Source organism: Cololabis saira, chromosome 9 (genome assembly GCF_033807715.1).
Source record: "Cololabis saira isolate AMF1-May2022 chromosome 9, fColSai1.1, whole genome shotgun sequence".
Lineage (NCBI taxonomy): Eukaryota > Metazoa > Chordata > Actinopteri > Beloniformes > Belonidae > Cololabis > Cololabis saira.
The window spans coordinates 42,269,750-42,297,621 of record NC_084595.1 but is presented as its reverse complement, the minus strand read 5'-3'; the positions used below and the strand labels follow the sequence as shown (position 1 = coordinate 42,297,621).

General features: G+C 42.8%; 1 protein-coding gene across 1 annotated transcript; it reads right to left on the bottom strand.

Moving 5' to 3' along the window:
• Positions 1 to 13: 13 nt before the first annotated feature.
• Positions 14 to 27,541, bottom strand: snapc4 (small nuclear RNA activating complex, polypeptide 4). The gene is made up of 21 exons (XM_061730275.1): positions 27,274 to 27,541; positions 26,099 to 26,212; positions 23,460 to 23,509; positions 21,888 to 21,984; positions 21,773 to 21,804; positions 21,582 to 21,704; positions 19,741 to 19,881; positions 19,498 to 19,582; positions 19,310 to 19,391; positions 17,110 to 17,211; positions 14,797 to 14,869; positions 14,552 to 14,716; positions 14,317 to 14,467; positions 11,979 to 12,085; positions 10,812 to 10,903; positions 10,641 to 10,735; positions 10,452 to 10,558; positions 8,588 to 9,838; positions 4,616 to 5,038; positions 1,865 to 2,875; positions 14 to 558 (listed from the first exon to the last, which is right to left on the bottom strand). The coding sequence occupies exons 2-21, from the start codon at positions 26,208 to 26,210 to the stop codon at positions 400 to 402; spliced, it is 4,458 nt and encodes a 1,485-aa protein (XP_061586259.1). The 5' UTR covers positions 26,211 to 26,212; positions 27,274 to 27,541; the 3' UTR covers positions 14 to 399.
• Positions 27,542 to 27,872: the final 331 nt, after the last annotated feature.

Below are 27,872 nucleotides of genomic sequence, written 5' to 3'. Positions count from 1 at the left end.
CAATCACAAACCGTGTGTCAGAGAAACTTGGTACCTTTAAAACCTACGCTCCTGAACACACCACCATCTAAGACACCTAAAACACAAAACGAACAAACCAGCAGAACCCAGCTGCTAACATCAAAATCTGAAACTAAAGCTTTAACCCTCTGAGCTTCTGAAAACCAACAGACCCAGAACCTGAGGTCCAGAACCCGAAGAGGCAGATCTAGAACCTGAGGTCCAGAATCTGAAATTGCCTAACACCACCTTCTTCAGACAGGTGACCTCATCATGAGCACCAGTGCTCATTGGATGCTGGATGAGCAATTTATTCCGGCGTGATCCTGTTTATATGGTCGGTTCTGCTCTCAAATGTTTGGGTTTAGTCATTCCTGGTCAGGTCTCTGTGGATCTTAGTTATTCTGTTTGCTCTACGTGTGTTGCGGTTCCCGCTGGTCCAGCCTGCCCTCTTCTGTCATGGTCTGATCCGTGGGGGGCTGGCAGATGTTCCTGATCCCTGATCCCCTGAAAGTGATCGGCCGGAGCTCCGGAGCCATCTAACAGCAGCAAAGATCTCTGCGGGGAAAAGAAAAGTTAGTAAGAGTGGGTTTGGGATCGTCCAGCAGCTTAACTGGAACCAGTCTGACTGGACTGGGTTCCTACAGCGCTGCAGCGTTTCTCTGAGCATCGGGTCTGCAGCCGGGCTCGTAGGTCTGGGTCTGCTTGAGATGCACGCGGGTAAACACATTGAGATGTTTCAAACCGATCTGCTGTCTGAGTTTCAACAGTTTTCAAACTATGAACACGTGTGTTCATCCGAGCAAACATGAAGATCAAAGATCTCTAAGAAATACGTGCTGAGCGGACACATTCGTCAAGCAGGTTGCAAGTGCATCTGGGTCTACACTGCAAAAACTCAAAATCTTACCAGGAATATTTGTCTTATTTCTAGTTAAAATGTCTAATTTTTAGTCAAAAAATCTCATTACACTTAAAACAAGAGTCATTACCAGTAAAAATAACTTGTTATTTGACAATTTTCTCCTGTTTCAATAAAATGTTCCACTTGAAATAAGTAGAAAAATCTGCCAGTGGGACAAGATTCACTCAGTGAATGTACATAATCACTCGCTTGCTCGTTTTTTCTTAAGTTAAGTTCTTAAGTTTTTTCAGATCTCGCCAGAATAAAGGCTGATTTATGGTTGCGCGTTAAATCGACGCAGAGCCTACGGCGTAGGCTCTGCGTTGGTGTAACGCGGAACCATAAATCACTGAGTGAACATTATGAAAGTAAAATATATATTTCTTGCTAGAAATGTAATCAAAAATGCATTTTTATGCAGAAACTAACTCAAAATATGGATTTTATTCACTAAAAATTTGAAATGTCCGCCATGTTTTTTTGTTTGATTCAGTCTGCAAATGATGACGTAAAGCATTCTGGAAGATTTTTTAGCCCTCGGTCGGCGAGTCAGCATCTGAAATCCCTCACTGTGAAGGGCTAGATTCATACACACTAGCTCTCGTTATCCCCACTATCCCTAGATGCAAAGAGGAATTGGGACACCACTACCCTCACGGGAACACGCAAAGTTTAGTGGTAGGGATGAAAAGTAGGACTAGGGGGGATTGGGACTGGCCCTAAATATCCTAACTTTGACCCTAGTCTTTGGTTGCTGTAATCAATCAATGAAGTAGTAACTATACCTCAAACAGATTACTTTTATGGAAACTTGATGAAACACTTTTCCTGAAGTCCTATTAACAAACTGAGTCAAGTCAAAATCAAGACAGAGCAAATAATCAATTATCAGTCAGCTGATCCTCTCTGCTTCACTGCTGGTAGTCTGAGGAACTGCATCCCAACCACCTTCACACTCACCTCGGCTCTTTTACTTCTTCCCATCTCTCTGAATATTTTCATCTCCTCGTCTTCCTCGTCGTCCTCGTCCTCTTCGTAGTCATCGTCCTCCTCGGTCTGACGGGGAAGCCTGTCCTTCCTGATTGGATGTAAGCTGGCCAGGAGGGCGGGGACAGTGAAGCACGACAGGAAGCGGGTCTTCAGCAGTTGGTAGGCAGGGTTCGTAGAGAAGCGCTCTGCAACGAGCTGACGCACCGCCCTCACCTGCTCCTCCTCCTCCTGCTGCTGCTGCTGCTGCTGCTGCTGCTGCTGCTGCTGCTGCTGCCGGGCGGTGGGCGGGTCAGACGGGTCAGACGGGTCCCCTGGCCGGTCAGAGGTGGAGTCTGGCAGGGGAGCTGGATGCTGAGCCTCAGCGGTCCTGGTCGGTGGCTCGGGCCTGGTCCGGCCCCGTGGCGGATCCAGCAGCTGCAGCGAAGTCTGCCTGGTGGCCTTCATGGACGTCAGCAGCGCACTGAGCGTGCTCAGACTGCCCATGAAGGGCGGCATGTAGGGCAGCGGCACCCGCCCTCCCGGAACCTCCACCCCTCCGGTCCCGCTCAGCCAACCCTGCACCTGCTCCGGGGGCTCCAGGAACATCAGGGAGGGGTCAAACTGAAGCCCCTCCCGACAGAGGGCCGGGGCCTTGGACGGGCTCACTCGGACCACTTTGGGGGGCGGTCGGGGAGAGGGAGCAGTGACTGGTTTCAGGGGGGCTGCTGGTGCAGGGGGCGGGGCCAGAGGAAGATCTGGACTGGTTTCTTGTGCAGGCGTGTGAGTGGTGCCTGGTATGAATGCCAGGCCTGGCGGCACCGGCTGGGCCAGTGCCACCAGTCCGGCGGGGGTCACGACCCACACAGCCTGGTTCATGTCTAGAGGCAGGGCGGGGCCGGGGTTCAGGGGCAGAGCCTGAGCAACACCTAGGTCTTGTGAGGGAGACCTGTGGGGGCGTTTCCTCCGAGGAGAGGAGGAGGAGGAGCCCCTCCTCGCTGCAGCCTGGAGACGGAAAGCAGAGACAACAGATGGATGAATAGGTTTGGAGGAGGTCCAGGACAGTTTCTTTTGGCCCTTTTGCATTAGTACCTCCTCAGCTCGGTTCTACCCGCCACGGCCCCGTCTTGCGCTTTTGCACTAGGGGCTGAGGCGGGTAGAGCCGCTCCAAGCCGATACTATTTCTGTAACCATTCTTCCCAGGTTCTAATCGGGCTGAGCCGGGACTATTTCTGACGTCACCACCCTCCGCGCCAGTGATTGGTCGGGGGCGGGGCCGTCAGACGTTTGAATCAGGAAGCGGGAGTCAGCGCGAGAGCGACTCGCAGCGATTTTATTATAAAGCGCAAAACGTCTGTTTGGTGATCCAACTCTGAGGTGCAGATGTTCATAAACCTGGTGGCTGACGTGGCTGACGTGGCCTGGTTTTACTCTCAGCCGCTCGCGGCTCCAGCTGATTTCTCATCTGCGCCGACACGAACAAAGGTGTTGAGCAATCGAGTACGTCACAGCAGCTTCACCCCCCCCCCCCCCCACTTCTCACCTGGCTGTGGAAAAACAAACAGGGACAAAACAGGTGGAGCCGGGATGAGCCGCACCGAGTCGGGCTGAGGCGGTACTAGTGCAAAAGGGCCATATGGTAACAACAATGCTTCTTTGAGAAGGTAAAAAGTTACACAAATCAACCCTGTATTGACAAATACAGGGCCCTGTAGTGGCAAAAACAGCTGCAACTAGTGGAGAAGACGGGATAACCGACGATTATCAGCTTAAACTAAAGTCAGTTGGACTTGACAGTGACCCGTACAGTTACCAAGAACCAGTGGTCCATGGACATTAATAGATAGAATATCCCAACAATATTAAAAGATATTGTTGGGAAAACATTTCTTTTTTAGAAAAGCTTTTATTGTGGTGTGAATATTGTTATTCATTTTAGACTTAGTTATTATTGCTGTCTTATGTTCTTATCCACTATGCGCTGTATTTTTATCTTGATGTATTTTATTGTTCTTGGGAAGCACTTTGTAACTTTGTTAAGAAAGGTGCTATATAAATAAAGTTTATTGATATTATTAATTATTATTATTATTATTATTATTATTATTATTATTATTATTATTATTATTATCAGGGTTCATACACATTTTAACCAACAAATTTCCATGACTTTTCCATGACTTGGCAGCAAGTTTCCATGACTATACATGACCTCTAAAACATCAACCTATGAATGAAATATAGGAATAAAACTATGTAAAAAGTCACTACAGTGGAGATCTAATGACAATTATGGTTTTATACAAAATAAACATATGTTTAAACTAACACTGATATACCAGCAATATGTTGTAGTATATGTTGTATAGTAATCTAATATAACTATAATAACTGTAATAACTGTTGGAGAATGTGGTCACTCGATCATATCTGCATGATGCGCAAGATGCGTGAAAACGCGTGAGACTTTGATACGAAATATTATATTGATCAATTTTAAATCTACCTTATAGGCTGTTATTACTAAATGTTATCATTAAGTGAGAAAAATTAATTCCATGACTTTTCCAAAACTTTTGGGGTGAACTTATGTTTCCAAAACTTTTCAACGCCTTGAAAATTACATTTTCGAATTCCATGACTTTTCCAGGTTTTTTCCAAAGGTATGAACCCTGTATTATCACCTGACCTTCCTGTTGCCTCCACACACTCTGCTGCAGGTGAAGGGAACAGGTAAGAACGTACCTGTGACTGTGTGCCTCTCCGCTGGACCTGCTGGGCTTCCTTCAGAGCTTTGGCCTTCAGGCTGGGCCTGCGGAGCCTCTTCCCCGGCTCAGCCACACCCGGACCCGCGTCTGACCCGTGCACGCCCTGCTCAGCCACACCCGGCCCAGCCGGGTCCTGCTCAGTCACACCCGGCCCAGCCGGGTCCTGCGGCTCCGTCTCTCTTTGTCTTTTCCTCCCTCTTGACTGGCGTTTGGGAGCCGTCTTAGGGGACGGCCCGGGCTGTTTGGGGGAGCCTGTTCCAGAGTGAGGACTCAAACAGGGGTAGCTGTGGTCTCTAAACGGCGAGGTGGGAGGTTTACTGATGACTGTGCAGGGGGGCAGAGCTACGCTCAGACTTTCAGCTGAGGAGACGGCCCAATTGGAGCTTAAAGATGTGGACATCTGAGAAGACAGAGGACAAACACTAAGTTACTGACAGTGACAACAACTTTTACACACACTAATGAGCCCATTGCATCATGGGAAGCCCACAGAAGTCTCAGCCCAGTTTGCTGGTCTCTACAGTCAGATTTCACATTCATTACAAGAGTAAGGAGAAACTTTAATGAAGTCTATCATGTAAAACTTTATTAAACCTCTAATTTGTGTATATACAGGGCGTGTTTCTTTGAGGAGACGTTGTGTTCTGATCTGTGTTAGCATGGAGGCACAGAGACTCGTCAACGCAGCTGCTGTGCAGCGTGATGTCACATGTTTCGTTAAGATGTCAGGAAAGTGTCAAAACAGATCTGAGGGCATGTCGTCACCAGTGTTGGGACTAACGCGTTATTTAGTAACGCGTTACTGTAACGCCGTTAGTTTTGCGGTAACTAATACTCTAACGCATTACTTTTTAAATTCAGTAACGTAATTACCGTTACCAAACGGTGCGTTACTCAGTTATTTAATAGAAAATAGTTATGGGTCGTTGTCGCTCTTTTTTCTTCTGTGCAAAAAGATTCTTATAAAACAACATGCTAGAATCGAATTTGAGACTGTAATGAACGATTCATCAAAGGCTCAAAGGCTTCTTGAGCTGCTGCTGAAGCTCATTGGCCGTTCTCAGTTGTTGCTAAGCAACCAACCTTAGTGACACAGGAAGTGAAGAAGCGGGGAGACTGTTTAGCCAATCAGAATGCAGAACACGATGCACAATGTAAATCCATACAGTACCTGCTAGGGTTGGGACGATACGGGTAAGTCCCGATTCGATACTTTGGCGATATGTGGCCAATAATATTGATAATATCACGATATTTTCGATATAATTTCATCAACGATAAATCTCGATATATGTGACTGAAAAAGAAAAAATACCTATAAAAAGAAAAACTTCTCTAGTTATGCATTTATTCAATGCCAAAAGTTCATACAATGTACAAAGAAAGTGCATTTGTATATTTCCTCACCGTCTCCTAAGCTTGTAAATGTAAACACTGTACAGCTGGACAAATTAAAGTGCATGAACATTAATAACATGTTTTATATAAACCAGGACAGTGCACTGCTTTGTTTCTAATACTGAAAAGTCAGTAAGCAACTTAATTTTGCACAGTACCTCACTGCCTCCTAGGGCTGGGTATCTATTAAAATGTCAAGAATTGATCTGATTCTTAAGATTCAGAATCGATCACCATTTGATTCGATTTGATCCGATATTGATGTGGATTAGTGTTATTATTGTTTATTTCTTAATACCAAAGAGCGAAATTACCGGAGTCAAATTCCTTGTTGGACACTGTTCGAACCTGGCCAATAAAGCTGATTCTGATTCTTAAAAAAATGTTTTGCGCTGTTGCCTGAATTATATGACTGTAAAATAACTAGTGAAATAATAATTTCACAAATAATTATTGTGAAATAACTAAGAAATAAATAACTTAAATAGGCTTTTCAATATCTCTTCTGAGCTATGAGAAGCTATGAGAATGAGCTGGGATAGGCTCCAGCAGACCCCCGTGACCCCGCAAGGGATAAAGCGGGTATAGATAATGAATGAATGAATGAATGAATGAATGAATGAATGAATGAATATCTCTTCTTTTCCAATATCCTTTTAGCCTGTCTAATTTATTCTGTCACCACACACACATATTGCCATGAAGCATCAGGCATTTTTCACTTATGTCATGACAAACTGTATCCGATAACAGAAGAAACCAAACAAGCTATAATAAATATAAATAATATGAACTTCATTGAACTAATATAACATTTTGAAATTTAAGATGCAATATCCAAAGCACTGAACACTGGTTGTGCACGGGTGGGCGTGTGTCTGAGTGTGTCCGTGTCGTGTGTAACGTGTCTGGTGATTCAATAATCTGCAAGTTTTCCCAGCACACGGTTGACTGGACACGGAAGGATACGAGCGAGGATCACTTACAGAGTGAAAAGCATAAATGTTACAACACAAAAAGACTGACGATCATTTACTTTAACGGCGTCTGTAATAGGTGGAATAATTGTGTATTACAGTACGACGCGCTCCTCACGTGGAGCGCGAGCGGGGTCCGTTTCTTAACGCAGCTGGTTGTCTGTGTGAGCGGAGATTAACGCACATGGCAGCTTAAACACCGGCTCAAACAGTAAGTAACTTCCAGCATTAACAGTGCTGCTCAGCTCGCTGTCTGTACGAAGTAAACCGGTCGTTCTGTATTTTCTGAGCTGGTTTCTCAGGCGGCCGTTTCGACATGTTTGTTTTGTTGACGAGGGCAGCGGGGGCGGGCGGGGCAGAGCTTGAACAATAGTGCGGTGACAACCGCGTAAATCCATTATGTGTGTTGTTGTAATAAAATATCGATATTTGCCGTCAGTATATCGATTATTTATTGAAACAGAAAGCACAACAATATATTGCAATATCGATTTTTTCCCCCACCCCTAGTACCTGCTGAAATGAAGGCTAGAGGGGCGTTAAATGGGAGCATTTAAAATAATGTTTTTATTTAAAGTAACTCAAGTTACTTTTCATAAGCTGACCATGCGCCTTATAATCTGGTGCACCTTATATATGGATCAATATTGAGCCGCAACAGGTCTCGCAACTCGAAAATAATAAAACAGTTGTTTAATTCATTTTGGGAGTGAATGGAGTTGTAAGAAAGCTGATTTGTAATCTATTGATAAAGTTTGACTGACCTATCTGACTGTTTTGTTGACATTCACTTTAGCGCAGCACCGTCTAATGGATGCAGAACGTAACCCCAGCCTCTACTGTAGCGCCTTATATATGGAAAAAGTTTTAAAATACGTCATTCATTGAAGGTGCGCCTTATAATGCAGTACTTTTCGGTCTAACTGAGTTACTTTCTAATGAAGTAACTAATTGTGAGATTAATCAAACTTTTGAACTAGTTTCTGTACTTACTCTGAACCGTCACATGCTTTTGATATACTCAGGGGGTTGACTGTCCTGGGACAACTGTCCCATTGTTTTTGTTGAGGTTAACCAAAGGTTAGCCTGGACCATCCGTTAAAAACCTCCAACAAAGTTCCTGTTTTAGTCCGGAAAGCATTTGACCCCTTGACCCACTGACCTTTTGTGTGTTCTTCTTAGAAACTTAAGCTACCATACCAGATTAGTTCCTCTTTAACTGAAATGTCACATGTGTGACCTTTTAACCTCGATGTTTGTTACCTCCGTATGTGTGTTCTTCCAATTGTCCATTATCTATTCACTGACAGTCCGTATATGGTCATTTCCTGCCGAAGTCTCTCAATAAAAGCGTCATGCAGAGGAGGATCCTTGGGGGAAGCATTTGCTGTCAGGGGCTCTGCCTCTGTCACTGTACTCTCCCCCTCCTGCAGGAGCGCGTTTGAAAATCATTCTAACAGTCTCTGGTGTTTTCCTCGTTATGAATTTATGTAATGTTGATTTGAGGACCTAACACTAATAACGGTAACTAGTTAACAACACTGGTAACTAGTACAACACTGGTGGTCACTAACCTGAGACTCCTCCAGAGCTGCTGCCCCGTGAGCGTCCTGGCTCCCTCCCACACCTCCACTCAGACGGCTGCTGCCCACGGACAGAGGGGGGTGATGGGAAGGGGGTGGGGCTTGCGGTGGCACCTGTGGGCTACAGGCCAGAGTGACACCCCTGGGGAACGTAGCAACAATCAGAGGAACTGTGACGGGAGCAGGAAGGGCCGTGTTCATGGAGTAAACTGAATGGATGGGAGGATGAGGAAGGCCAGGTGCCCCCTGAGGAGGAACCTGCAGGAAAACAGGCCCTAGTGGGGGAGGAGGAGGAGGAGGAGGCGTCTCCTCCTGCAGCTCCTCCAGCCGCTGCAGCATCAGCCTCTGCTGCTCCTCCTCCTGCTGCCTCTTCATCCGGGCCTGCTGCAGCAGGCTGGCCACGGTCGCCGGCTTCCTGTTCCTGCTGGCCGGAGCGGCCGGAGCCGGGGCCGCCCTGCTCTGCCGCTGCTTGATGGTCTGCTTGCAGCCGTAGCTGTCCACGTTCATGGCCTGCAGGAGCAGCAGGAAGACGGCGGTGGAGGAGACGGCGGCCCGCTCTCCCCTCTCCCTCTGGACGTCGGCCACCGTCCGCCTGGCCCTGGACGCGATCAGCAGGTTGCCCACCCAGGGCATGACGGCGGCCCGCAGCTTGAACTCCGTGGCTCTCTTGGAGGCGATGTGCCTGCCGGCGGAGGGCGTCTCCTCCGGCCCGCGGTACCTGCTGAGCTTCAGCCCCAGGCGGCTCCAGTGGGCCCGGAGCTGGTCGCAGGACAGCATCATCATGGCGCGGCTGCTGTGGCGCTCCTCCCAGCGCAGCACCGTGGGCCGGGGGCCCAGGACCACGGAGCGGCCGGCCTTGGCCAGGACGGTGGAGCGCACCAGGTTCCCGTCGCCGGGGCCGGAGGATGGCGGCAGCGTCGCTGGGTGAAAGTGCAGGTTGGGATCGGGCCGAGGTTTCTCCGCTGGAGCCCAGTGCTGCATGGGCAGGAGAACCAAATCCTCCTCCTCCTCCTCCTCTTCATCCTTCACCTCTTTTTGCTTTCCCTTCTTTTCGTCACCGCTGTCCATGTACTCCACCACCTCTTTCTCATCCTCGTTCTCATCCTCGTCCTCGTCCTCGTCCTCATCCTCAGTGAGCTTCTCCTCTTTTACTTGAGCCGACCCTTTCCTGATTCTCTTCTTGGCTTTGGTGCTTGGTGCCGCCTTCTTCCCCCCATTTCCCCCTTCTCCTCCTCCTCCTCCTCCCCCTCCTCCTCCTCCTCTCCTCCGTGTCCTCCTCCTCTGTTGTTACAGGAATCAAAACAAAGTCACCATATCAGTTGGATATATAATGTTTTATACACACACACACACAAAGAAGCTTGAGGCAAGAATAAGAAATGAGACTCTCTAGCGCCACCCTTCGCCACGACGGCCGTTTGGGGTACTGCAGCCAACAGTGAAGCCGGCACGGGAGAACGGGGAGAACGTGCATGCAGCGTCATGTGACGTCACATCTGCAGGACAACGCGGGAAATTCCGGTCACAATTGCAGAACATTTTGCAGCACACAGCCTGTTCAAGGCAACGGAGAGATACTAGAGGGCTCATTCTTTTTGGTTTGGAACGCTTCATCTGACATTATTACTAGAAAACTTAAAACGTAAATGATTTTTTTTCATAAATCCTGCCTCAATCTCCTGCCTCAAGCTCCTTTAAGCTGTAAGCCATAATGTATGACATTTTTGTAATTGCATTACAGAAAATAAAGAACTTTATCACAATATTCTAATTTTCTGAGACAGTCATATATATATATATATATATATATATATATATATATATATATATATATATATGCACATACACACACATACACACACACTTTACTTACATCCACAGTTTTACTCAGTTTCTTCCACGCCCTGTAACACTGAGCATCGACACGGTGGGGGATCTCTGCAGCGATCTTTGCCCAGCGACCTGGAACAGAGAGGTGACAGCTACACGTCAGCACACCGAACCAGACGACCAAGGACAGCCAGGGGTGCACGCTGCCACTCACCAACTCCATGTTTCTTCACCAGCATCAGCAGCAGCTTGCACTCCTGCTTATCAAATGGCCCTTTGATAACGTCCCCCTTCAGACAGTCCAGATACCTGCACGCAGCACAAAAGATCAACGTTTTCATTGGAAACCAGCAGCCGGAGACCCTCTCGTCCTGTCAGGCCTCACCTGTCCCTGCAGCCACCGTCGGTGCGTCCAGGAACCTCCACTCGGACCTTCCACCACTTCTCTCCGTGCTGGGCCACGGCCTGGCGCAGCAGCTGAGGGAGAGAGAGGGGAGTAGGTAGATACACTAATCTCACCATACGGTACGATACACGATATTGAGGTCACGATAACGATACGGTATTATAGCAGTATTTTTTAACAGCCTTGAATGAGGAACATATTACACAATACTGTGTCAATACAAAACAATACTGTACGTTTGCCCTATTGTTCCAGTTTGTAATGTTTTATAACTGTTTAAGTTTTAAAGAGAAAGCCAGGCCAACCATTTTCCACAAACTGAACTAAAAGTAAATGTCAGGTTTGCATTATGTATCTTCAGTTTCATATAAGTACAAATATTTAGCCACAAACTGAATAGTTTCTCATGTATGATTTGACTTTTTTCTTTTCCAGAAATGTAACAACTAAAATTAAATAAATAAAAGTAAATAAATACATACAAATTTACATCATAAAAAAGATACATGCTCACCTTATAAGTGTAAGAGGAGATTTGTTTTTGTTAAAAAGGTTATTTTGGTAATTCAGGGTTCATTATTTTATAAATATATTCTTTATATTGTGATGTAAATCAGGGACTATAATGACACTAGTCAGTTTATCTGTAGTGATTAGTCTGTTTTAGATTGGGCGGAGTGATACGCCACAGTACGGCACTAGGTGCTGTGTTGATGTTCTAAAATCCTACACTGTTGAGGGACATTAAAGTACACTGGAACTCAGCAGAAGTTGTCCCCGTGTTTATCCTACTCACCACCCCAAAAAGGTTTAATTTAATAAGGTAAGACTTAACTCTACACCAGCCTTACATTAGTAAAAGTTCAGAGCTCAAAACCCTGCAAGAGTCCCGTGATCGGGACCAAAACGGTACTAGTTTCTTCTGAGCGGAGGAAGATTTTGGTCCACGGGTCGAGCCACGTTACTAGTCAACACAATATATTAATATTAATAACCTAATATCGCGCTACAGTTTGTCACCTCCACGACACGTATCGTGACGTTTTTGTATCGCAAAATTTCGTGGCACGACATATTGTTACACCCCTATGAATAGGTGACAGACCGCTCACCAGGATGATGGACAGACACACCTGGACTGCTTACCTGGTCTTCCTCTTTGCTCCACGGACCTTTCTTCAGGGCCGGGTCCAAAACCTGGTTCCATCTGTAGATGAGCTGACTCGGTTCCCGACCCTCCATGAAGTAAGTCACTGAAAGATGAATGGAGCATTCAGAGATCAACGGTGTTAGGGTGATGTCACAATGGAATCAGCAGAGGGAAGCATTTCACAGTAGGGCTGAGCGATATGGACCAAAAGTCATATCTATATATTTTCTAGCTGAATGGCGATACTCGATATATATCGATATTTTTTCTGTGCCATAATTGGGGTTTCCCCCAAAGCATTATAGCATAGCATCTCTGTTAGCTTCATTTTTTCTGAGGCAAACCCTTAAAAAAACTGTCAGTTTTAATACAAAGCCTCGTGCCAAATGTCACACAGGTTCCTTTATTAACAGAGGTCTGCACAATATCAAAATGTATAAAACAAATGAAATAAAAATAAACTGCCTGCATATATAGAATAAAAATGCTTCTTGAATAAAATAAAACAAATATCCCTTTCCTGCATAACAATTAAATTCAAATACACTGTGCAATTAATACAATGTAGACAGTAACAGGCAGACTTTTCCACTGAGGTTGACAGTTGTGCAAATAACAAAACATTTGTGCAAATCTCAAATAAAACATTCAAGTCAATTTGTCACAAAATAAGCTATATCAAAATCATAAAAAAAAAAAAAAAAAAATTAAATCGATATAAACGATATTGTCTCATACCATATCGCGTTTGAAAATATATCGATATATATTAAAATCTCGATATATCGCCGGGCCCTATTTCACAGCAAAATAAAAGAAATGTATGAAACTTTGAAGAAAACCGTCCGTCAAAGACCGACCCCTCACAAGCAGCTAATGAGGGGAACGTCAGCGTAACGTCAGCGAGATGTCAGTGACTACGTTTACATGCAGTCAAAATTGGGGTTACGGTCAATATTCTGGTTACTGAAACATTCAGAATATTCCGTTTCCATGCGTGAGCAAACAGGGTTATCCCTGTTTACATGGTAATTAATCATTCAGGATATCTGGATCAAACCAGCGACGCACGGAGAACATCATGACGCAATTCCCGTCATTTCTGCTTCTTCTTCCTGTATCCAAATCTAAAACAACAACAATAACAGCAGCACGGTGGATAATCAACAGCCCAGTAGAAGTCGTTTTGTTTCTCTGCCCTGTAGTTTTCACTTTTTCAGCGTCTTCCAGCGGAGCTTGATCTGGTCTGGGGTTTGCACAAATCCTCCTTCACGCAACTTTTCGTTCCCCTTCTTGTAAATCTTCTATCCCGGTACTTTCTACTGTTTACAAATGCAGAAATGTTCATATCTTTCATTACATTTATGAAGTGATTAGTCTCCTCCTGGTCTTGTGTTTCTCCGTGTTTATAAGAACTTCCTGGACTCAAAAGACCAAGATTCCTTGTGAAAAGAACATGCGCAGAAAACAAATTCATGTTCCTTTTGATGGGGAACTCCCGTTAGGCGTTTACATGACCAGTGTTTCCCCTAGAATTTTTTTCAAGCCCGGTGGTACCCACCGAAAAAACCCTAAACAGACGATGCGCGTGGGACGGCATATTGGAGATGTGACATGTGACATGCAGCAATATAACAAAGTTTTACATTAAAAATCATTGTAGGCCTATATTGCTGAATGATATCACTTCAATGAAATCATTAGGCTTAATCTACCTTTAACCAAAGTTGCATGGGCCTGAAGATTTCTTTATATCATGTTGTCTGTCTCCCGCGATATTTTTTCTTTTTTTGGCCGGCGCCATAGTTGGCTAGATACAAACTCAAAACATCCCATAATGTAACAATATGCCCGCGCTTTCAGCAGCGGTACTCGCATCATTACTAGGCAACGAAGCAGGTTCACTCATGTTGCAGAACAGCGCTGCAGAGGCGCTCCTAAACTTAAATGATCATTGATTTTTTTTTTTAGGTCTGGCGGGGGGTCTCGTTGGCCTGGCGGCCCCGCCAGGCCCATACAGTGGTAGGGGAAACACTGATGACCAAATATTCGGGTTAGAAAAGGAGGAACCCAGGGGTCATTTTCGTGTTTTTAAAAACCGGAATATGAGCAAATTCCGGTTATTCAAAGTGGTTATTGGTGTTTACATGGCCGTGTGCAACGGGGTTATTGTTAATATTCCGGTTATTCAAAGTGGTTATTGGTGTTTACATGGCCGTGCAAAACCGGGTTATTGTTAATATTCCGGTTAGAAAAGGGTTATTGATGCATGTAAACGTAGTCAGTGAGATGTTAATGGAACGTCAGCGGAACGTTGAGGATAACAGTCATTACTTTGCGTGTAGGGGATGAAGTTTCCGATCCTCATCTTGTGCACCAGCTCCTTGAGCAGAGCGTCTTCATCTGGAGTCCAGCTGCCCCGTTTGAGAGAGCTGGAGACGAACCTCTGGAACATCTGCAGACACATGAAGCCTGTCCTCCCCGTCTGATGGACAGATGTACAGACGTGTGAGACGGACAGGGGGGACCCCTTCACCCCCCCTTCACACCCCCCCACCATCCTCCTTACCCCCAGTTCCTCTGCGATCTGGTCCCAGTCGGCGTCCTGGTGCCTCCCGCTCACCTCCTTCAGCCGCTGCACCTCCTCTTTACTCCAGGACGACTTGTTCACCGACGGGTGGAGGAAGTTCTGCCAGAACAGACGGATGTCTCCCGCGTCCTTCGTCCCTTCAAACTGCTCAGAGTGAAGACACATCGTTGCAGACTCCTGCTCATTCTCCCTCAATCAACTAACGGATGGATTTTCACACTTACGTCTATATTTGATATTTTCTGCCAGTCGTGTTCTTCATATCGATCACCAATCAGCTCCTCCTCCTTCTTCTCCCTGAACCAATCACATCACAGGAGCAATGTTATGTATGTATCCATATCAAAAACCCAGCAGAGATGATGTTACAGTTCAGAAAATCAGAGCTACAGCACAAGACATGCTCTCAGGTGACTTTTCACTGCCAAACTCTGGTAAAAGAACGGTAATGTACAGAGCTACGTCTGCATGGAACACCCTTCCCAAACACAGCAAACTATTAACATAAAATAATTCAAATTGTTAGTAAAGAAACATCTCTTGAATAACATACAAAACATATTTAATAAATAATGTATATAGTATATGGGTATGCGTACACACACACACACACACACACACACACACACACACACACACACACACACACACACACACACACACACACACACACACACACACACACACACACACACACACACACACACACACACACACACACACACACACACACACACACACACACACACACACACACACACACACATATATATATAAAAAATAAATGAATATTTATGAAAAATGGTAACTAAACTATGATAACTATACATTGTTTGAATTTGTTGATGTTATAAAATGTATGAATATGTATTGTTTTTATTTATATATAAATGTTAAACGGAATGACTTTTTAATTTTTCTTTATTTTCTGTTTTTCCCTTTCTTTTTTTTATATCCTACCTCTTTAGGTTTGCTTTAAATTTTTTGTTGTAATGTACTGTGTATTATGTGTCGGACCCCAGGAAGAATAGCTGCAGTTTTGTAGCTAATGGGGATCCAAATAAAACTATATTATTTCAAGTTTCTGTCGTGGTCTGACCAGTTTGGTCCTTTCAATCATCAGCTATACTTATGGAAAAAATTACTGATGTGCAATATCCCCTCGCAAGTCCCCCATTTGCCCTCCGGTCTGTTAGAACTTGTATCCATTTCTGTGTACATGATGCCACCTTTTTATAGTGTTATTTATGTTTTGTATTTCTAATATAGTGTATTATCTTCCAAACTGCTGATTCTGAGAGCTCTGCACAAGAACTCCAGTGTCTGGACTGTTGGTTTGTGCACAAATGGCTAATAAAGACCTTGAACCTTGAATGTTGGAAAGTTCTTGGAGAGTAAAGGATTCTCCCTATTGTGTTACTTATGGCGCTTTTCCACTAGTACCTACTCAGGCCGACTCGCCTTGCCCTCGTTTCTTTTCAACACCCAGATCAGAAGTAGGAGGTTGGAGTGAAGCTGCTGTGACGTATTTGATTGTGTATCTAAATGAAGAAGACAACAACACTAAAGATGTAGAACCTGGAGGAAATAAATGTGCTGCTGGGTCTGTGGCTTGTGTTCAATATCAAGTTAAAAAATGAGAGAGAAAGAAGCTTCAAATGGTGACGCTTTTTAATTTTTTTTAGTTTGTCTCTGCGCTGCTGAAAAGTCAGCTGGAGCCGTGAGCAGCTATGAAGAGACAGAGCTCCTGGTGGATCTGGTCGTTCCTTATCAACGTCTAGATCCATTTTTAATTCTCTCCTCAGCACCAGGTTTATGAACATCTGACCCTCAGAGTTGGATCATGAAACAGACTTTTGCTGACATTGTCTGTTGATTAAAATGAACAAGAAGCCACAAATCGCTCTTTAGCTGATGTCACATCCTGACTCAGACGTCTGACTCCAACCCCCCGACCAATCGGTGGCCTGTAGTGTGATGATGTCAGATACAGACTCAGCCGCTTAGAACCTCGGCAGAATAGATACAGAAAAAGTGTCTACTCGGCACGTTAGACCCCTAGTGGAGAATTCCTAGTGTCTGGCCTTCGGCAGGAGGGTCCCCCCTTATGAGCCTGGTCCTGCTCAAGGTTTCTTCCTCCTAAAGGGGAGTTTTTCTTGCCACTGTTTGGCTTAAGGTTTTTCTCCCACTAGGGGAGTTTTTACCTGCCATTGTTTATGTAATAATTGCTCGGGGGTTTATGTTTATGTTTATGTTTATGTTCATGTTCTGGATCTCTGGAAAGCGCCTAGAGACAACATCTGTTGTATTAGACGCTATATAAATAAAATTGAATTGAATTGAATTGATTTGAAAAGAACCAAACCGAGTCGGGTCGGGCTGAGTAGGTTCTAGTGGAAAAGCACCATTAGAGTGGTGTGGAATGAGCAGCCGTTTATGGTGGTTTGGATTTGTAGAAATAAGCTGATATTGAGAGGACGATGAACATAAACACCACACTGGCACCAGCCTGGGACCTGCCGGACGTCCATGTTCACCTGAGCAGCTCCATCTCCACCTCCAGAGCCTCCATGCTCTCCCCCAGCTGCTGCCGCTCTGCTGGCCCCGCCGACGACATCTTCTGGCTCAGGTAGTTCACCCTGACGACAGAGATCAGAGGGACTGATTGATTTATTTTGTACATGTAAAAGACAACAATTAAAAGAGAAGATAAGAAAACAAAACAAACAAAAATAACAAAACAAAGAATTTCATACTTTAACACTTAATATCTTAATTTACATGTTCAAAAAGGGGTAGGAAGAAGTAAACTTATTTAATCCTACCCCCATTCACTAATCATTTATTAACAAGTATTTATAATTATTAACTATACCATACTATCTCTATATTAACTCCATCTGTTCTATATCTATATATATCTACGTACACACATATACATATTCATACACACATACATATATATATATATATATATATATATATATATATATATATATATATATATATATATATATATATATATATATACACACACAAACATATATACACACACACACACATATACAAACACACATGCATACATACACATACCTAGCTGCCCATTTCTGTACAGCCATGTACAGATCAATAAACACCTCACAACTAGGGCTGGGGATCGATTCAAATGTCAAGAATCAATTTGATTCCGATTCTTAAGATTCAGAATCGATTATCAGGATTTGATTAGATCCGATATTGATTTGGGTTAGTGTTATTAAAACTGTTTTTTGAGCTGTTGCATGAATTATATGACTGTAGTTCTGCAACATATTAATACTAGTATTATATTGAGATTCAACAGCAAGTATTGCAGCTAATGATGCTGTAAGGACCAATCACCTCCCAGAATGCTGATAGAACTGCTTTCAGAAACCTTGTGTGGCAGAATTATCAAACTTATCCAGGGCAGCAAACAGAGACGGATAAAATTGGTTTTATTTTTTCCCCACATTCTGTTTTTAGTTTTTTAATTTTCGAGAATTTAGTTTTTAGCATGTTATGCAAATTTAACCCCAAGACAGTCAACAAAGCAACGAAATATAGACAATTTATGCAATTATAACTCAAAACTTTAATGTTTTCATACTTTTAAACATATTTATCTTGTTCCCGCACTTGTAAAAGTTGCCCAAAACGCCTATCCAAGTTATACCCAAAGTAAATTGAAAGCTGTTCTTGAACCGTTTGAAGTACATGGATGGTTCTGGTATCTTTTGAAAGGTAACACTATGAAGTTCTTCCCCCAACTGTCAGAATCACTGTAACTGCTACTATAATTCAGTAATCTCAGTTTGAACACACTGAAATAGAAGGTTTTTATTTCAGCCGAAAATTTGTTTTGTAATCAGATGTCTGCAGATGAGAGAATTTGTGACTTATTGGTTTTAAAACACACCGAGACCACAGCATGAAGCCCTCCGTGCGGCAACGGGTTAAAGGCAAAAACATGGCAGTAGTTATTCTCGTGATCAACAAAACACTTTCCTTTTTTGGGCATAAACAAAAAAAATTCCAAAAGTTATTTGTATGAAATAAATAACTAAGAAATAAATAACTCAAATATGCCTTTCAATTAGGGGTGGGTTAAAAATATCGATATATCGATATTTTATCGATATGAATATGTAGGAACGATTATCGATACATAAATCCAAGTATCGATTTAAAAAAAAAAAAAAAAAAAAAATTAAATTTTTTTTTTAATCCCGATTTTTTCCCCCATTTTATCACCCAGTGCTCCTACCTAAGTCAGTCCTGGGCATTGCTCCATCTACCAACCCCGGGAGGCCCTGCACTGAGCTCAAGTCTCTTCCTTACTTGAGGAATGAGCAGGCTGCTTCTTTTCACCAGGCAGGGTGGTGTTTCTCTGGCCGGACGTGGCGCGTGGAAGGATCATGTTATTCCCTTATTGTAACCAGAATATCGATATCGAATCGTATCGTCTTGGGACCTAGTGTATCGGAATCGTATCGTATCGGGAGGTCAGTGATGATACCCAGCTCTACTTTCAATATCCATTTAAAGTGCAAAAAAAAAAATTGCAACAGCTCAACAGCGCATGTCTGAATTAAATGACGTGACTACTGGGATTAAAGTTCACCAGGCGAAAATGCAAAAATGAAGACATTTTTTTTTTGATTTTTTCAACACAGGCCTACTCAGAACAGCAGAGGCCCTGGCGGCAGGTAGAGTTACCTGGAGAGTTTGGGCTGGACCAGTCTCTTCAGACTGTCTCTGGCCACCGAGTGGATGAGCAGAGTCTTCTGCCAGCTCTCCCCTGAACACACACAAGGACCACACGCTCAAGGAAAGCTGTTTCCAGAGTCCAGAGAGAACGTCTGAGGACCCTCAGGTCGCTGATCAGGGTTTCTGTTCTTCCTTACATCGTTTTGGCTTCAGCTTCTTGTCATCCAGACACCCCGCCATCCTCTGAGCTCTCTGCCTGGCTTCCTCATTGGCTGGAGGACCCTGAACACCAACACACCACCCGCCAGGGGTCAGAAGGCAGCAGGCAGCAGAGAGTGTGTGTGTGTGTGTGTGTGTGTGTGTGTGTGTGTGTGTGTGTGTGTGTGTGTGTGTGTGTGTGTGTGTGTGTGTGTGTGTGTGTGTGTGTGTGTGTGTCTCACCAGTCCCGTCAGCTTGTCTTTGAAGTACGGTTTGAGGAAGCGTCCCAGGAACATCTTAGCTGGTAGCTGGTAGGATGAGCGGGGGGGCTGATCCCTGGAGGACTCTTTGACTGGTCCAGACATCTGAGTCAGGATCTCCTTCTACAAACAAAACATCTCAGTACGACACATGCTTGGAGGTCGTGTCCCCACTGACCGCTGAGCGGAATCCAGCTCGCCCACGACAAGGAGGTCACACCCAAACCTGCGGCCGCTCTACCGGCCACCGGGGTCTGGATCACACTTCACACGTGTCTTCATCAAACCATAAAAAAGCTCATCTTGTTCCTGCTCGCTACACAAACATGTCCCATGTCCAGTGTTGTGCAAGTTCATACTTCTCATAAACTAAAATTCAGCTCATTTCAATATTTTAGGTGAGAAGTACGAATGAAACGCCCCCTTATCCTAAAACTGTTCACTGTGTACAATCATGTTTTGTCCTAGTGGCTTTTCAACTTTACTCAGAAGCTGTAAATCTCCATTATCAGTTTGTCTACCTGTTGCAGGTAAATCCTCCCCCTGAAGGAGCAGCAGTGACTGGGGTCGTTTGGGGCTGTTGGGTCTTCTTGCTCTTTCCTGATCACTTTGTTTGATTATCAAGGACTTGCAGATATTTTCTCACACAGATGTTTTAACTCCACATGACGTTTACAATGTGAAGGTGACGAGGCAGACGTTCAGACTTGTTTTCTCAGCGCAGGTGGACATCATTTGTACAGAAAGGTTCGATTTTTATCGTCGGACTCTTTGGGAGACGATGTGTAAAATTCCCGTAGATAATGATAAGTATCATCATCTGACGTCTCGCTGACGCTGCGTCTGCAACGTCTCTCTCTTCACTGCTCATGTAAAGATGCACCGGGCTCGGGCCACCGTTGCTATGGAGCTGGTGCCCGTTGCTATGCTAGTGTGTGAGCTGCATTGTGGGTAATGTAGTGAGAAGTCGTCGTCTCGTCCAGTATTTTAAATGTGGTGAAATGTATTCCGTAATAATTGGACCTAAACAGTGAAACTGAGGCCACGTTTACACATAACCGGGTATTTACAAAAACGGATATTTCCCACTCTACGTTTTGAAAAATCTCTTCATTTACACGAACATAAATATCTGTTAAGGTGCTATGAGCAGCCAAACCTACAGGGGGCAGTGTAACGAGAAGATAAAGTCATGCTAGCCAATCAGAATCCTGGAAAAAACCATCAACAAATAACACAAGTAACTTCCAGTTACTTCCAAGATGAACGAGAGTCTTTGGTTTGGAGTGACAGAGAAGTGGAGTTACTTTTAAGTGTGACGTTAGAATATAAAACAGGTAAAATACAAGAAAATATTGACGGTGGTCAAACAAAACACAGGTCGCACTCATGACGCTGGTGACGTTTCTGTCTCATAATGTGACGTTCTGAAGCCTAAATGTCTGTTTTCCTCTGTTTACAAGAAAATGTGAAGACGGAGTTTTTGCAAATCTCCACTTTGGCGTTTGGAGTTTTCAGAAATGATTGTTTTGGTTTTCGTGTAAACGAACGACCAAAACGCATGAAAACGCCACAGTTTTTGCTACGTGTAAACGGGGCCTGAAACTCAGATAATCTGAACTGTTCAAATTCCAGTTTGTGATCTGCAGAATGAACAAGTTCACGTTTAAGTTCTTTATTTGCAAATATGTTGCGTTCAGTCCAACGTTCTTACAGAAATGAACGTGTTCAATGAAAGCGTTCATTTGAACACGTTCTTGCACAACCCTGCCCATGTCCTGAAACAGTCCCCCCCCCCCATGTGGTTGCGTGTCCAGACTGACCTGTTGTTTCTGGTTCTGTCCCAGCAGCGTCTCTAGCTGATCTAACGTATCTTCAACCACTTGCTGGTAGACCAGGTTCAGCTGGAGACACGACTCCACTGAAGACGACAGTCCCAGGTCACTCTGCACACAGACCTACGGTTAGTGTGTTGTCATGACAACCAGATGATTGACGGTTGACGGATACTCACCTCATCACTGGATCTGCTGTCATTGTCATCATCTGACCAGAGACCAACACAGCAGTTAACAGATCAGTCTTCAACCACTTCCTTTAAATGTGTCCAAACTCAAGCATGCTGGTACCTGATACAGAGATGGGTCTGTCAGGTCCCAGGATGCCCTCCAGGTTCTGGATCTCCTTCTGGATCTTCTCCTTCTGAGCCAGCAGACCTGCTGCAGACTGAACATATACATAATAGGGGTGTAACAATATATCGTGCCACAAAATTTTGCGATACAAAAAAGTCACAATACGTGTCGTGGAGGTGACAAACTGTATCGCGATATATTGGGTTATTATTAATATTAATCTATTGTGTTGACTAGTAACGCGCATCCGACCGCGCCTCGACCCGCGGACCAAAATCTTACTCCGCTCAGAAGAAACTGGTACCGTTTTGGTCCCGATCACGGGACTCTTGCAGGGTTTTGAGCTCTGAACTTTTACTTATGTAAGGCTGGTGTAGAGTTAAGCCTTACCTTATTAAATTAAACCTTTTTGGGGTCGTGAGTAGGATAAACACGGGGATAACTTCTGCTGAGTACCAGTGTACTTTAATGTCCCTCAACAGTGTAGGATTTTAGAACATCAACACAGCACCTAGTGCCGTACTGTGGCGTATCACTCCGTCCAATCTAAAACAGACTAATCACTACAGATAAACTGACTAGTGTAATTATAGTCCCTGATTTACATCAGAATATAAAGAATAGATTTATAAAATAATGAACCCTGAATTACCAAAATAACCTTAACAAAAATAAATCTCCTCTTACACTTATAAGGTGAGCATGAATCAATCTTTTTTATGATGTAAAATTGTATGTATTTATTTACTTTCATTTATTTATTTATTTAATTTTAGTTGTTAAATTTCTGGAAAAGAAAAAAGTCAAATCATACATGAGAGAAACTATTCAGTTTGTGGCAAAATATTTGTACTTGTATGAAACTGAAGATGCATAATGCAAACCTGACATTTACTTTTAGTTCAGTTTGTGGAAAATGGTTGGCCTGGCTTTCTCTTTAAAACTTAAACAGTTATAAAGCATTACAAACTGGAACAATAAGGCAAACGCACAGCATTGTTTTGTATTTTGTGTCTTTCAAATAAAAGACCATTTTTTCCAGTCACATGTTCCTCATTCAAGGTTGTTAAAAAAATACTGCTATAATATCGTATCGTTATCGTGAGATTAGTGTATCGTTACACCCCTAATATATAACACTTTCATGTTTGGATATAATCATGTGCACCGAGGATCCAGACCTGCAGGTCCTCTACTGACCACCAGGGTCCAGATCCAGACCTGCAGGTCCTCTACACACCACTAGGGTCCAGATCCAGACCTGCAGGTCCTCTACAGACCACTAGGGTCCAGATCCAGACCTGCAGGTCCTCTACACACCACTAGGGTCCAGATCCAGACCTGCAGGTCCTCTACAGACCACTAGGGTCCAGATCCAGACCTGCAGGTCCTCTACAGACCACTAGGGTCCAGATCCAGACCTGCAGGTCCTCTACACACCACTAGGGTCCAGATCCAGACCTGCAGGTCCTCTACTGACCACCAGGGTCCAGATCCAGACCTGCAGGTCCTCTACAGACCACCAGGGTCCAGATCAACCGCCATCAAGTTTTGTTTTGTCCTTACCTGTCCCACCTCGATCTCCACGTCTTCACAGTCCGAGTCATCATCATCATCTGATTGGAGAGAGAACGTTGTACAGAATCAGACAGAATGGACGAGTTCAGTCACATGAAAGATACTTGATGAGTGTTGGCTCACAGCCATGTGTTGACCCAAGAAGGGCCTGATCAACTGCAAGGCCGGACCACATGCTTGGAAACAAAGAAACCTGCACGATGGCCACGGTTACATGATGTTTTTTAATCTGGAATTAATTATTCCCAATTAAATCATTCAGAATTAAACTATTTTCCTTTTAGTTTACATGGAAATAGTAATTCTGAATTACGAATTCCTGTGGAACTATTAAGGGGATATTTGGGATTGCTCACATTTTGTTTTGTTTGTTTAATTTTTTTTAATTCACTCCTTTTTGGCTTTCAGCTTTTTAAAAAAAATGTATAAAATAATGGCATTGATAAAAAGATATATGCTGTTGTTCCCACAACATACATAAGATTAAAAGGAGGCGCTGATAATATGGAGGTAGATTTGTGTCTTAATTATTCAATCAAAAAAAGATTGCTTCAATCAAAAAATATATTTTCAATTAAAAAAAAAAATTTACTTCAATCAAAGAAAATTATTTCAATCAAAGAAAAAAAAAGTGTTTAATATTGGATGGATAACAATAATGATAACATTGACACTGGATGGCTAAATCTGGAGGGGGCATCTGTAAATTCCACATCTTTAAAAGCCTTACTGTGTTCTAAGTTGCCATTTCCACAGCCCATTTCTAACTTTACTTCCAACCGATCTGGAACCAATTCAGAAGATCCTTTGCACTTACAGAGCTTTCTCAGGCTGCCCCAATTACACTGAATCATATGTTTGTCCCATCGTTAATAGATGGGGTCTTTGATATGTGGTCCAGAAGAGGTACGGTATCACTGTCTGATCTGTATATTGATGGCAGCTTTGCCTCCTTTGAACAGTTGGTACAAAGATATCACATTCCCAAATCACATTTTTATAGATATCTGCAGCTCCGGAATTTTGTATTCTCAAACTTTGTATGCTCTCCCTTACGTCCTCCAACTGGCCTATTGGATTCAATTTTTGATTGTAAACTAGTCAGAAAACAAACTATTAGCACAATATACGAAATACTATATTCTCATCACTTGATGCCTTTGGACCTCCTCAAAAATAAATGGGAGACAGATTTAAATCAGCAAATTACGGACCACACTTGGCACAAAATAATACAGGGAATTTTTTCATCTTCCATCTGTCTTAGACATGCTGTCATTCAGTTTAAAATTGTACATCGTCTGCACTGGTCTAAAGTTAGGCTCTCTAAGATCAGTGCTGATATCGACCCCACCTGTGATAGGTGCGGGTGAGATCCAGCCACTCTCCTACACATGTTCTGGACGTGTCCAAAGCTCTGCGCTTTCTGGCAGCCCATCTTTGAGACCTTTTCTAAGATCTTTGCAAAAAGGCTTGCACCGTCTCCATTCATTGCACTTTTTGGTGTACCTCAGATAGACTCCCAGCTAGAGATGTGGGAAAGAATGATGGTGGCTTTCTGCTCTCTCCTAGCTAGGAGACTGATATTACTGAAATGGAAAGACCCAGCACCTCCAACATACAGTCGTTGGGTTCGGGAAATCATGTACCATATCAAGTTGGAGAAGATCAGATACACAATAAGGGGATCTACTAGAAAATTTTATAACATTTGGCAGCCTTTCTTAATGTTTGTTGAAGATATGGAGGCAGACAGTATAGTACACTAAACCTCTGTTGCTGTCCTCAGTCATCTTTTACTATTGTATCTCTTTTGTTGCTATTTGTTATCTGGCTATATGAGCACTGAATGCTGAACTATGTATTTCATACTGTGAACTATTTATGTCTGGTATTTGGGAGGGGGGGGGGGGGGGGGTCGATGGGTTTTTGTTTTCTTCTTGTGTGTCCTGTTGAACTTATGTTAAACTGTAAACTATAACTTGTAAAACTAAATAAAAATACTTTGATAAAAAAAAAAAGAAAAAAAAGTGTTTGAATGTAAACAAATATTTGATAATTAAAAAAAATGCATTTGAACACTGTTTTTCTTTGATTGGAAAAGTTTTCTTTGATAGAAGTTTTTTTTGTTTGAAGCAACTTTTTTGATTGTAGTGTTTTTTTGTGTTTGGGCCATATTGGGGGTAGGACATTTGTGTCTATCATTTAATCAAAAAAGAAGTTGCTTCAAAAAGAAAAAAATATTTTCAATGAAAAAAAAAAAATCACTTCAATTAAAAAAAAAAAACGTTTTTAATCAAAGAAAAAAGTGTTTGAATGCAAAAAAAATATTTGAGACTCAAAAAGTTGCATTTGAATACTTTGTTATTGGATTGAAAATATTTTTTTCGATTTGTAGTGAAAAAAGTTTTGAAGTCTTTTTTTATTTGATAGAATCAATTTGACACAAACATCCCGCAGTGGACGGAGCTTCCCCATTGGTCAGACATGTTTCATTTTCTTTGGTTGAAGTGAATTTTTTTTTTAATTGAAAATGTATTTTTTGATTGAAGCAATCTTTTTTTTGATTGAATAATTAAGACATAAATCTACCTCCATATGATAAGTGGTGATTAACTGTCAGGTACCTGAGTCGCTGCTCAGCAGGTCTAGTTCAGTCTGAGTTACAGAGAGACTCTGTTCCAGCTCCTCCACCTCTCTCTGGATCCGGTCTCTCTCTGCTGACAGGGACAGGGACATGTCTGTGGACGGAGGACGGACACACACATTAGAGAAGTTCAACTACTCCGGCTTGAAAATATTAAAATTTGAAGGTTTTATGAAATCAATAAACAATTCCATCATCAAAAGTATAACAAATAAAGGTTTAACACATCTTGCTTTGCATGTAATATATGCAGTACTGGAGTTTAGGGGGGATGAGGGGGATGAGGGGGATGGCCTCCCCCCCTGAAATAAAAACGGTCCAAATCATCCCCCCTGTAAAACTGCCATCCCTCCTTTCCATCCCTTTTGTCATTTCATCAATGAATGTGGTTTTACTGCTATTTCAACATTTAGAGTCATCACCAGAAAAATAACTTATTTGACAATTTCACCTGTTTCAAGTAAATTTTCACTTGAAATAAGTAAGAATCTGCCAGTCGGACAAGATTTACCTTCTTATTACAAGCAAAAAAATCTTGTTCCACTGGCAGATTTGTCTACTTATTTTAAGTAAAATCTACTTGAAACAGGTGAAAATTGTTGTTTTTTCCAGTGATGAGTCTTGTTTTAAGTATAATGAGATTTCTTTTACTAAAATGAGACATTTTAACTAGAAATAAGACAAATATTCTTGTTAAGATTTTGAGTTTTTGCAACAACTCGAGTACTGAATATATGTATATGTATATTATATGTATTATAAGTTGAATTATTGAAATAAATTAACTTTTACACCATATTCTAATTTTCCAACCTTCACCTGTAGCTGTATTTATATTTACCATAGGAGCAAAGGCTATTTCAGCTGCTAGTATGGTTGTCTGTCTGTACAGTCATGCAAGTTCACTGCTATTAAAGCACTTTAAACTTTAAATCAAAGCATTTTGTCTTTTTCATATAAAATAAATACATTTTCATGCAGTTCAGAAGTTTTGGGGATGTCCCTTTTTTTGGCGCCTGAGCTGCTGAAATCCCTTATTTCTATTTCTGGAAGGTGGCAACCCTAACTGCAGTAGTACTAGTAGTAGTACCAGTAGTACTAGTACCATGAGCAGCGACAGCACTGCAGGGATGTACCTGCTCCTCCAGCTCTCACCTGTGTGTTGTGGATCATTTACAAGTGAACGTCCCTTCTCTCGCTCAACGTAGAGCCGACGTAAATTACCCAGCAGGCTTTGCGGCACACCAACACGATCCAAGACGTTTCTTCAGTCGGACTTACTTCTTCTTGTAAAGTTCTGGAACTTATAAAATTAGCTTTAAGTCTCCAGTGTCTCTGTCGATTCGTGACTCACGACTTAAACACCAAAAACAAACCGGAGCTCATGCTGCTGATCACAAAGAGGGCGGTGCCAGTCTTCTTCTGCTGCCGCTAAATTGACTCTGGTTTCTTCTTCTGGTGTGTTGATTCGTGCTCACCAGCGCCGCCTGTGGGGAGATGGCACACAGCCCATAGAGCACTCCCCAAAGAATTTATATTTCTGATCCAAAATAGTTTAGTTTAGTTTATTTATTTAGCAATATAAAACAAATTGAACAATAAATGTAAAAACATTAAAAAATAACATGCAAGGAAAGGAAGAAGCCACAAAAGCTACACAAGGGAGAGTAAAAAAAACAAAAAACACAAAAGAAAATGTAACTCAGATTAAATAATAAACGCTACAAAGATGAAACAATAAGAAAGTTCTTTAA